Source organism: Micropterus dolomieu, linkage group LG01, assembly GCF_021292245.1.
Source record: "Micropterus dolomieu isolate WLL.071019.BEF.003 ecotype Adirondacks linkage group LG01, ASM2129224v1, whole genome shotgun sequence".
Taxonomy (NCBI): Eukaryota; Metazoa; Chordata; class Actinopteri; order Centrarchiformes; family Centrarchidae; genus Micropterus; species Micropterus dolomieu.
This window is the reverse complement of record NC_060150.1, coordinates 29,834,945-29,846,918: the sequence shown is the minus strand read 5'-3', so window position 1 is coordinate 29,846,918 and position 11,974 is coordinate 29,834,945. Positions and strand designations below refer to the sequence as shown.

Genomic DNA, 11,974 nt, shown 5'->3' with positions numbered 1-11,974 from the left:
GCATTTCAAGAAATCTGCAACATACTGCAAGAAAACAGTCTCTGGGTTGACACAGTTTCTGGAGGGGAATAGGTTTGGTGTCCTAATTTAGGCTAAGATGTTGAGATTGACAAGTATGCAGATAACACTTGTTCATTATTGACCATGATTACTGACTTGGCTTTTCATCTATACATGCTGAAATTGTGAGTTTGGCTGCTGAACATTTAAAACATTCTTGAGGATATGGGAGCAATGGCCCCAACAAATTAGGTGGACTTTTTTTTGGGGGGGGGGCGTTGAAAATCTTGACTAGGGCACCAAAATTGCTTGTATCTGTGTCACAGTGAGACACAATACTTAACCCTCTGTACTCCCGCTGACTTGTTATCAGTGTTCTCAATTCCGCCAGCTTATTAGCAAGTCACATTTCCCTTAATGATCATAGCCTGAAAGTATTTCTCTTAATATCAGCTACACATCTGTAGCATAGCATCCTCATAAAGTGTTTCTTAACTGTTGGAGCAATTTTGTCTTTGAAAGCCCATGGCTTTTTGCTTACTATTAACATTTTTAAAGGCCTCTAATGTCATAACACCTTTGTTTTAATGTGATCATTCATCTGAGAAGCATCTGCAGGATAATGGTTCTCCTTTTTCAGCTCACGATTATTCTTGGCCCAAGGCTAATTTAGCCCATTACATGTTTTACATTTACATTTTAGACGTGTAGCTAACTCTTGTATCTCGAGCTGTTTACAGTGAGATCAACATTACCAGCAATAGTTGTTTGAAAATCAAGTAATCATAAACAAAGCACAAAATGTGTTCTTAACCCACATTATTCACAGATCATGCTGTTTCAGTCCAGCACTGGGCTTAACAACAGCAGCTTCTGTCAACGAACCACTTGGGGAAAAAAATGAATTATCAGATTTTATGTCATTTTAAATTGTATGTTGTTTGATTTGGAGGATTTTAACATTTTAACCAATGTAGTTTATCATGAGTAGAGCAGCTGGAGTTGGGATTTTGAAGTGGTACAAACTGTCAGTGTAAGTGGGCATTGTTGTTGAAAGCGACTGTAATTCCTGTACATTCTCTTTTCCCTCCCTTGAGCTAAACTGACAAAAACTTTCTGTCTGCTAAGTCTTGCACTGCTTCACACTACATGAACCTGGCCAGTCTGGGCCAACACTTCAGACATTTTTAAAATCATATGGGTCCCTGACTGGCCTGGAGCCTGGTCTCCAGTCAGGAGGGTCTAGGTATTCACTCTACAACCCATTCAGGGTCGGCTAATCTGTGCCGACGGCTGGGTTTCTGCAGTCACACCCAGAATAAGAATAAAACTCATCTAGTGTAACATAGCATTAATTCATATGCTAACTGTGACAGGTCTAGCCTAAGCCACTTCTGCATGCTGCAGGCTGCTTTAAATGTTCCTGTGTGAAATGGTGCTTTGCCCAGAGCCCAGAACCAATTTAGAGTTTATAGAGGACCGGTGTAAGAAACACTTCAGGGAGCTATAATCAATCATAATTGCTCCAAGTAGGGTGCTAAGTGCATTGCTCATCTTTCTGCTGTGGCATTTCCCTCACTGCTGAACTTGCACCGTTAAGGTTTTATTCAGCAGTATGTTGAGGTGGACGACAGGCAGCGAACGGCAGCCACAGTGCTAGAGGTTCTGATCTAATCTATCACTGAGAAGTTTCCACCTTAACATCAGTTGTATTAAAACATATCTTGGTCCAAGTCTATTGTCATATTACTCACATCTTATTGATATAATGCATTCCCTAGCCCCTTATCCTAACCTTAACCATCACAACTACATGCCTAACTTTAACCCTTACCCTAACCCTTTACTAAACCTAATTGTAACCTGAACCCTCAAACCACGTGTTAACCCTCAAAAAGCACCCGTGGGGACCTCACTTTTGTCCCCACAAATCACACGTTCCCATTGGTTAGTGTGTATTCAGGTGCCCCACTGGGATATACAAACACGCACAGACACACACACATTTGAAGAAGATGGTGCAGATATCATTAGACCCTGACACACAAATTTGAAGAAGATGGTGCAGATATCATTAGACCCTGACTGGTAAATTATAGATCAGTTGGCAAACACAGCACTCTCTCACGGTGCTGGAGCATTTTGTGCTTCTTCACCACAACATTTAGAAAAAAATTAGCACTAATTATGAATAATGTATCGTTGTCAGTAATTTATACACATTTATTTTCTCTATACAAAATAAATGCACTGGTGCTGCTTCCAATATTACTGGATCGTTTGGAGTTGAATAAACAGTAATTATCAACATGTCAGAATGAAAAAAGCAATTAAAAGCCACATTTTGTAACTTTTCTTCTGCTAAATTACTTTTACCACTAGCAGCCAGTTAGCTTAGCACACATACACACAAACATAGGGACTCAGCTAGTCTGGCTGACAAACCTAACAACATTAATATCTAGTGCATCCATCCATTTTCCGTTGCTTATCTGTGGCCAGATCGTGGTGGCAGTAGGCTAAGCAAGGAATTCCAGACAATTGACAGCTTTGCCTTCAGGCTCAGTGACCTCTTCACCTCAACTGCCTGGTACAACGCCAGCATTACTGCTGCTGCCGCACAAATCTGCCTGTCAGTCTCAAGCTTCATTTTACCCTCACCCGCAAACAAGACCCTGATATCCTTGAACTTCTCATCCAGAAGGCTTCACTCAAACTGCCCCAGTTTGTGCTGGAGGTCATGCTCTGATGACTAACAGAACACATCATCAGCAAAGAGCAGAGAAGTAATTCTGAGGTTCCCAAACCAGATACTCTCCTCCACCTGGCTGCACCTTGAGATCCTATCCATGAAAATCACAAAAAAGAACTGGTAACAAGGGACAACCCTGGCGGAGCCCTACACCCATTTAATAAGTGCTTGACTTCCTGCCGAGAATATAGACACAGCTGTTACTTTGAGGGGGAATTATATACCAGAATTTTTTTGTGTTTTCCCATTTCCAGTCATGGTAAGCTAAGATAACCGACTGCTGTTTGTAGTTTGACATTCACCGTACAAATAGAGTGACATCGATCTTCTCGTACTCTCACCAAGAATGCAAATATTGCTCAAAAAGTCAAACTATTCCTTAAATCTTACAGTATGCATACAATTTTGTAGTTTGAAAAAGAAACTGTTGGCCACACTGAGCCTGACAAAGAGAGAGAGAGAAAGTGAGAGAAAGCCAGAGAAAGTGAGAGAGAGCAAGAGTGAGAGGGAATGAGAGAGAGAGTGACAGAATTTGCCAACAGCGCCAATCGACCTACTTCCGATATTGTGGCAAGGATCAGTTTCAGGTTTTTGGCCAATGGGAAGGGTGGAAACATTTTTGGTGCAGAGCAGAGAGTCTGGGTTGCAGCCCTGCTGTAACCACAACCAATCACTGAGGAAAATCTCCCCAAAGCCATTGGTGTGTCTGTGTGCGTGTGTGTGTGTGTGTTGACCTGACTTTGACGCTCACAGTTTCTAGTCTTATCAGATGTAAGGGAGGCACTGCACAACCGTTTTTGACATTGCAACGGCCATCCAGGAGGTAAAGTCAGAATAATACTGTTTGTCTGCTGATACAATCTATATTTACTTTATTTATCAGCCCAGTGTGCCCACATGAATTATGTTCATGATGGACAATTTTGCTAATTTACATCTAATGCTAATGTTCAGTGCCCCCTGCAGGAAGTAGTGTGTCTTACAGTGTATCATAAACCAATAGTTCAAGTTGTCTTTTATTTTTTATTTTTTGTGTTGTTTCCCAAACCAAATGATTACATTTTTCAGATTTTGTTTTGAATTGAATTGTGACTAGCGGTCATGCTTGTAGAGAGTCTGGCAACGCATAAAAAACATATGTCAGAGCAGGCGGGACACTGGCCCTCTCTCTGCATTTATGCTTGTGCCTCCATTCATTGTTGTTGTTCCTCCTCCATTTATACTCGACTGAATGCTGCAGAACCGTATAAATCATCACCATCAGCCTCACATATTTAAAAAAAATATTTTGGGGGCTTTTTAGCCTTTATTTTTGTGGCAGAGCAGTTCAGAGAGAGACAAGCAACATGGGTTGGGGGACAACGTGGGGGACAAGCGGCAAAGGGCCACGACTCAGATTCAATCCTGGGCTGCTGCAACAAGGACTCAGCCTTTATACCTTGGGCACGTGCTGTAGTGGTGAGCTAACTGGTCTCACAGTCTGGTTAGCTGTCAAGTTGTCCCAGAAGCAGAGCCCTATTTAGTAAGCTCCAACAGCTATCCAGGGGGATACTTTTTGTGTTTACTTGCAGTCAAACTCAGAGAGAAGTGTTTGGTATAATATATTTAAAATTGAAGTTTTCTTGAGAATTACGTTTTCTAACCTTAAATGTACAATGTTTTCATACCTTACACATTGTACCCTTAACTCATTTATTTGTTACTGAAACTTCACCAGATGAAAATGTCACGCTAACTCCTCCCAGCCTCCAAAGATGCCCTCCACACACACAGTATACTTAGGGCATACTCAAACTAGGCCCGCTAGCCTTGTGCCGTGCTTAGCAGGATTGTCCCCCCCCGACTGCCCTGCGCTCACATTGTGCCTAATGATCTGTGCCCGAGTTTACGTCATTGCTCTTTTGGAAGACAAAAACAAAACAGGGACCAGAGTCCAACCTAAAAAACCAGAGTCCAACCTAACCGTGCATGAGTTCACCTCTTCAATCAGGCCCTGGCACAGTTCAGCGATCACACTGGTCAAACGAACTAGACTTTGGGGGTTAAACATGCTCGGGCATGGTACGGATCGCCTATTGTTAAGTACGCACTTACATTGGTTTCATACCAGGGTGAAGTTGGTTTAAAATGTAACATTCGTTCATTTTTGCGGCTGTTACCTTCAATAGTTCTAAGTCAAAGCTTCGATTTCTTCCAGTCATGGGATACGTTGGAGAGCTAATTTAGACAGGGGTTTCACAGTTTTGACCATCTTAAAATCACCAAAAATAAGGATGAAGTCAAGAGCGCAAAGAACCTGTCTATCGCACCTGTCGCTGTAAACAGAGGGATCATCTTAAAAGAGCAATATGACCCATTTCAGTCTTCAATAATATTTTTTGTTTTCAAATCTCAAACCACTGCCATTATAGAGTGTGACTGCCCTTAAACATTTCACTCCTCTGAGTTTGTAACTCATCAAATCATGGCTATTGATGGCCTATTTCCTTAATTATGCACATTTCAAGGTTGTAATTTCAATAGCTTGCAAATTTATGGATATATCATGATACCATCTGTCATGTGTCTTGGGTATCCTTTCACAACTTTCACAGGTGTTAGTTTATGAAAAAGCCCTTAGGAAATCTATTAACATATCACTGACCTGTTGCTTTAAATATCTACATTTCAAGGTTGTAATTTCAATACCTTGCTCATTATTGAATGTACTGACATCAAATCCCCTCTCATATGTTTTGGACATCTTTTCATAACTTTCACCCTGGTTGTTTAGATCAGCAAAGAGACTAAAGCCAAAAAATCCACTGTCTTCCTCTTCACGTTGCATCTTCAACTAGCCTAATCTACTACCAAATGAACTGGCAACCTTTGTGTCTGAACAACACCATCTTATTCTTTTTTTTCTTCTCAGTAAACCAAATCAAGTTGTAGTTCTTGAGTCCATACAATGTGTGTAAAGCCACACACATTTGTTAACTACATATTTCTCTCTCAATGCAGATAACAGGGATTCTATTGCTTGTGCAAAGTGAATCTGGTTTCATGCTGGTGTGAAACTGACTGCACGACTAAGCTTATTATGTAAAAATCCAATCTGTTGTCAGCGATGGCAACGTGTGGGCTGTAATCAGGTTATTTTTACACCAAGCCAACCCATTTCTGCTGTTTGTCTGTATGTCTGTGTGTCCAAAGTTTAAACAAGCCAGTGCCCGGCTCAGATGGAGCCACATGGTAAGTACTTTGGCGTCATGGCTGGGTTAATAGAGATCAGCTCTCTGCCTTATGTCAAAACTTCCTAGAAGGAGGTGCAATCACTTCATTGATGGGCTGTGATCGGAGCCAGAGACCCAGACGTGTTGATTTCCTGTGTCATTTGGTCCTGAGAGCTAAGCCAAACCATGATTTAAAATGGCAAAACTACAGGGGGGGTTGTTGGTTGTTTTCTTTACATCAGTGCACATGCAGTGCCATATTCTGGTTGGTTTAATGACTTCATACACACGCAACTGTATTTTACAACTGTATTTTTTTTCACACAATTTTATTAAAGCTACCTTGCACAAACTTCCATAATGAAATGTGAATGGTTTCAATACAAGTTGGGGAAGAAGGAGTCAAAAATGTCCATCTTTTATTGAATTGAATAACTAAATGTGCATTGGCAGACTTGAAATCCAAATGGCTATAAATCCACTAATAAAGGAAAAACTAGCTAATGAGCTAATGAAACACATAAAATACAACATTTCAGCAGTAACTATAACTCCGCATGACTTAAAAAGAATATTTTTAAATAAAGTTTTCTTTGCACTCCTACACAAGAACCAAGAAACTTTTTAAAACATTTTTTTAAATACACAATGTGTGAGACACATACAGTACTTATGATTTTTTTTAGTTTACATAAAAATTGTGGCATGAAATATACAAAAGTAATTCTGACAACCGCAAACTATTCATGGTTTGGCAGAATTTCCATGCCCTGTAAGGGTGAAAAGCACCACAACATGATTTTGGGTTCAGACCCACGTGGAGTGGTCCAACTGTGAAAAAGGCTCTTGTTGGAGTAGAGCACTTATTTCTCACTTACGGTTTCTTAATGTCTTACTGTTTTCTTTCTTTTAGTTGGCTTTAGCTCGCCATACGATAACAAGGCAATCAGTGCGAGACGTTGTTGAGAGGGCAGCTTCTCACTGTGAGATCTGGAGAGAGAACATGATCTGTTCATGATCCCACCCAACCTCAAGAAGCACAGAAGCTGTTGTTGATAAACTGTGGTACATTTGAAAGTACACAGGAATATTCATCCCCAGAACTGTAACATACTATAGGTTTCAATGATACAATCATTTTGAGAGAACTCAGTGCAGATCGCTGGCCTCTCTTCATATTCCTCTCCTACTCTTTTCTTTATTCCTCTGCTCGGGCAAAAAGGGAGACAGACGGGAGGCTTTGGATTCATGCTGCCAGGAGATCCAGGAGGTCTGACTGGGAGCAGATGCAGCAGTTATGAGACAGAGTCATGTTTGGAAAGAGAGGCTTTGAGGATGCTGGCAAAGCTCTGCGCTGGTGGGAGGACCAGTTGGAAAGGGCCAGAACCTTTCAAAAAGGGTATTCAGGATTATCGAGTGAGAGAGGAAATCATTAAGAAGAGGAGAGGAAGAGAGACCGTGAGAGCGAGAGAATTAGGAATGGAGAGGAAGTTGGGAAGAGAAAATGACTCAACCAGCCAACAAACTTCTAAATGAGTACAATAGGAACAAAGAAAGGAAGTCAAACTTTCACACTGGCAAAACTTATTGTACACTGTTATCACAGCTAAGTGCAATGAAATTAATTAAATCCAAGGGATAAAGAGAAGCAACGCAACTTCTGTGTCACTACTTAACTGCCTGCCATTCCTTTCAGCTGTGTTCTTGAAGCAACCATTCAACCAAATCCAATGCATATGACACATCAAACATATATGACACATCAAACATGATAATAAAGAAAAAATTCCACATAATCTTAACATCATCAAACACCTTCGCTTTGTCACTTCCTTTGGCGTCTGCAACAAAAGCACATTGCGGTCTTTAGCGTCATAGTTGAACACACTGGGGGAAGCCCTTTAGCATCATTGTTCAATGATTGGCCAAGTATAAATAACAGAAAAGTCTGAGTAAGAAGGCAGTTGGGTAAGAAACCGTACTTTCAAGGTACTGAGACTAGTGTTCGATTCCCGTGTGAAACAAAAAGTCAACATCCTACACATGCAAAAACAACACTAAAGGGTACCCAGGGCATTTACAGTAATTCCAAGGGTGCTGACTATGCATCCATATGTGATGAGTTGGGAATGAGAACAGGTTGGGTGACCAGTTTGACATGCATTCAGAATTCCAGGGTATGACTTGGTAGAGGATAGAGAGGGCAGACTGATCGCTTTGGATGGAAAATATATTACAAATATCACAAAAACCAAATAGGTGCGAAGAGTTTCTTCTAGTGTGGCTGATGAACAATACTAACACTATATTGACATAGCATATTATAAGTGAGGTTTTGCCTGCAGTCATGTTATATGAGGTATTGCACTAAAATAACACAAAAGGCATGTAGTGTCTTTATATTTTGAAGGTAAGCATTTTCATTCCATAGTTACTACTATAATATCCAGAACAGGGGGATTCTGTGCCCTTTACTTGTGCAGCAGACAAACAGCAGGAATTTCATGTATGCTAACATAACATTTTTTTAATACGTGTGTGGATGGGGCTTTGGTGCTTTTAATCTGTGCTGAACGTTGATCGTTTGGGACTCACAGGTTATTTCTACATACTAACGTTAGTACACTAACATGTAGTACACTGTGTACACTAGGTTCTTACTTGAGAAGTGCGTGAATTTCGACAGGGTAGTGTCAAATCAAACGCATCTGTTGTGCAATAATCAGAAATTACAACGCAACATTTGACTGCTTCTTCTTCTTTTTCTATCATTATCGCCAACATTGCACCATGATTGTCACCCACCAAAATATTCGATGCTTGACATCAATTCAATTTTATTAAAAATTAATATAAATTACTGTACTTGTTATTTTAACAACACAATTGTTATAGCTTCCCCTGCTGCCATTTTCACAAGTTTGAAAACAGTTTGGTGGTCCCTCCCTTTCCGCTATGTAGCCAAGATGGCGACTGTAGCCACACTCAACTTTTTGACCATTATGAGTATACCATTCAGTTAATTATAGTGCACTACATTTTGCTGTACTTGTCTGTCTGAACACACTTGTGCACTCAAAATAGCAATTGTAAACATGGAATTGATTTGAGACACAGCACATACGTCTTGTTAGCTAGGTAAAGTTGATGGATAGTATGTTGCGTGTGGGAATGTTTTGGAAAAACCAGTATAATTAAGTGCCACAATTACTTTGACCTTTTAAACAGTAATATTACTATTTCTGGCATCTATACTTTCAAACACACTATTGTGAGTGATAGGAGGACATCAGCAAGATCTCACAAGTGAAAAGAAATGAGAAAGTTTCGCATTGACTTGAATGATGATCTATTGGGGAGTCCCAGGATGAGTGTCTATATTCTCATCACTTATGAGGCAAAACTATCTCTGTGCAAATAGAGAATAAATCATAAATCTCCACAATTCCAAAAGGAGGGTTCAGCTGTGCAAAAGGTAAATCAACAGTTCACAGCAATCCACCTTGTTACACACTGTGAACAAATCGCTGTGTGAGTCAGCAGATCTCAGAGCACAACAAATCCTTTATCCTTTGCGCCCATGATTAACCGTGTCACATGTCAACCCCGGAGTATCACATACTGTTTCTCACTTACTGTACATGTACATTGAATACACTTGTGTAAACTGTATTATGGATGGTCCCGTTATGACTTACAGTAAACATGACACTGTTGTTTTTTTAACATTGTAGTGATAGAAACTCAAGACTCATGGGTCACACAGGGGTCAAAGAGATCATTGTGATCAACAGTTGTGCTGCTAACTTTTTTCAAAGGTTTAAAAAAAGTTTTCCAATGAGTGTGATCTGTGAGAATTCTGTGTGATCTGTTGGGTGTATGTGTGTGTGTGTGCAAATTGAAACCTCATCAATGGGCTAATTGTGAGGCTCACCTAATTTTTCTGTGGTTCACAAACACACACACACACACACACACACACACACACACACACACACTGACACAGACATGCACTTGTTCCTCATCCCTTGGTATTAGTCTAAAGTGGAAAATCATTGATCCGACTCATTAGATCTGACCCTTCTCTATTATCTGAGGAGATTAGAGTAAGGTTTGTCTATTAGGGGAGGGCCACAATAACATATCTTTTCTAAATATATGAGACATCATACAGTTTATATTATAAATGTAAAGATGATCAGGCCGTGATGAAAGGTTTGCCTGTAAAAGCAGATTGGCGTCACCATCACCTACTGGAACCAGTGCTTTGACACAGAAGAGACTTCTGGGTACCATAGATGACTCACTTACACTAAGGGTTGTGGTTATTTGATATAAGAACTGAGCCTATCATCACCCTCTAGTGGCCTTGAAGGAAATAAAAAGTGAAAATATAGTGAATACAACCTACACACACATATAAATACAATGATACAACTGAACATGCAGTTTGTTATTGGTAGAAAGTATAAAAAATAATCACTAGATCACAGACATCATACAATGAGAGGGAGACAAAAACCCACCAATATAAAGAAACAATGTAAACATAAAGCTCCTTTTTCTTTGAAGACCCTATATTCTCATATTATTGTCAGTGTTTTTTTTGCAACTGACTGAATCATTTAGTCATCTAGGCTATTGCTATCACATTTTGTCCCAATATAGTTCATGGTTGTAACATACAAACTAAGCCTATGACTGACTTTTCTTAAGACAGTTTTTCTATTTTCTAATTCATAACTATTTCCAACATAAGACAGATTCAGCACTTTCCTGAAACCTATAACCTAGTGTTATAAAATCGGCTTGTTTTACTAAAGTTGTGTTTGTATTCTGGTAAACGGACACTTGTTCTGGGTTACAAAGGTAAAACCATACAAACGCTGTCATGTGAAAAACTCTGAACTTTGTTATTTTAGTATTTGTTTACATGGATAAGTAGGCCATATATGTACTGCCTTCAAAAACAGCAAGCCTTAAGCGTATGTAAAACATTTCAAACAAAACCTGTCAGGGCCGTGGACTGTTTTTATAGGAGAATTTGGAGAGATGGCGGGGGCGCTCGTGCCAGTGCGCACATGCGCATTCGGTGGGAAGCACGATTGAAAACGGGCAGCTATGCCGCGCGGTGCAGAACACGAGCTGGACGTGTCCGCTTGGAACAACGGCTGGTGTACCGGAGGACTCACCCGGGGACTGCAGGACCGGGAGGCTGCTGACAGGCGTTAACAGCGAGTCTTACCCCGGAGACAACCTCCTCCTGAAACCTCGGCGAAAGTATAGCGGCGCGAGCGGTCGACGAATCCTCTCCGCTTTCCCTCTCCTCTTCATCGCTTTCGGCACCGCACGAGAGACACGGAGACATCAGCAATGTTGCTGCTAAACGTGTAGGATTTATCCCCGTTGTCCGTTCGTTTGTACCGACTGTCAGTAAAACAGCCCAGAGACAATAAGCGACAACAGCGGGGTTCACTATGGTTTTATTGGCGGTCCGCAATAGGAGATGTCTTAATAGCTGCTGTATGGGGACGTTATGCTTGCAGTTGTTGCTGTGGATTTTATGCGCCGTGAACGGAGAGGAGCAGCCGTTCAGTGTGGAGGTAAGAACCGGACCGTTATTTATTTGACATGACAACATTCAAATAAAGGCAGGAGACATTTCCCTCCCATTAGTCTGCAATCTTTTTTGTCTCATTTCAAAAGAATAATGTATTTGAGGCACATTGTTTAGTTTGTGTTTATGTTTCAATAACAACAGGGTCTTTGTGAGATGCCCAACTGGGTTGAACACCCATCCTATCCTTTTCTCCACTTTTTCTTTGGAAACTTGATATTTCAGATGGAATGTGTGTCACAGCACATTAATCATATTAAGCATATTTCTTTCTCTGTGTAGGTTTGTTTATGTTCTCAAAGTGGGCTAACATTTCAGCTGAGAAGCAGTGTCACCAACCAGAAAAGGAGCAGCTTAATTTCACTATAGTATAATTTGAACGTGAAAAAATGT

The 11,974-nt window shown here is 40.5% G+C and overlaps 1 protein-coding gene across 2 annotated transcripts in view; it reads left to right on the top strand.

The window, feature by feature from the left end:
• The first annotated feature begins 11,047 nt into the window (after positions 1-11,047).
• The window catches only part of LOC123979982 (matrix metalloproteinase-16-like), an 83,747-nt gene continuing 82,820 nt past the window's right edge, over positions 11,048-11,974 (top strand). The window contains exon 1 of one of the 2 annotated variants that reach the window (XM_046064098.1): positions 11,048-11,567. In XM_046064098.1, the coding sequence (XP_045920054.1) occupies positions 11,442-11,567 (126 nt within the window). In that variant the 5' untranslated portion in view covers positions 11,048-11,441. The remainder of the gene's footprint in view (positions 11,568-11,974) is intronic. The other variant, XM_046064103.1, reaches the window with a different exon arrangement.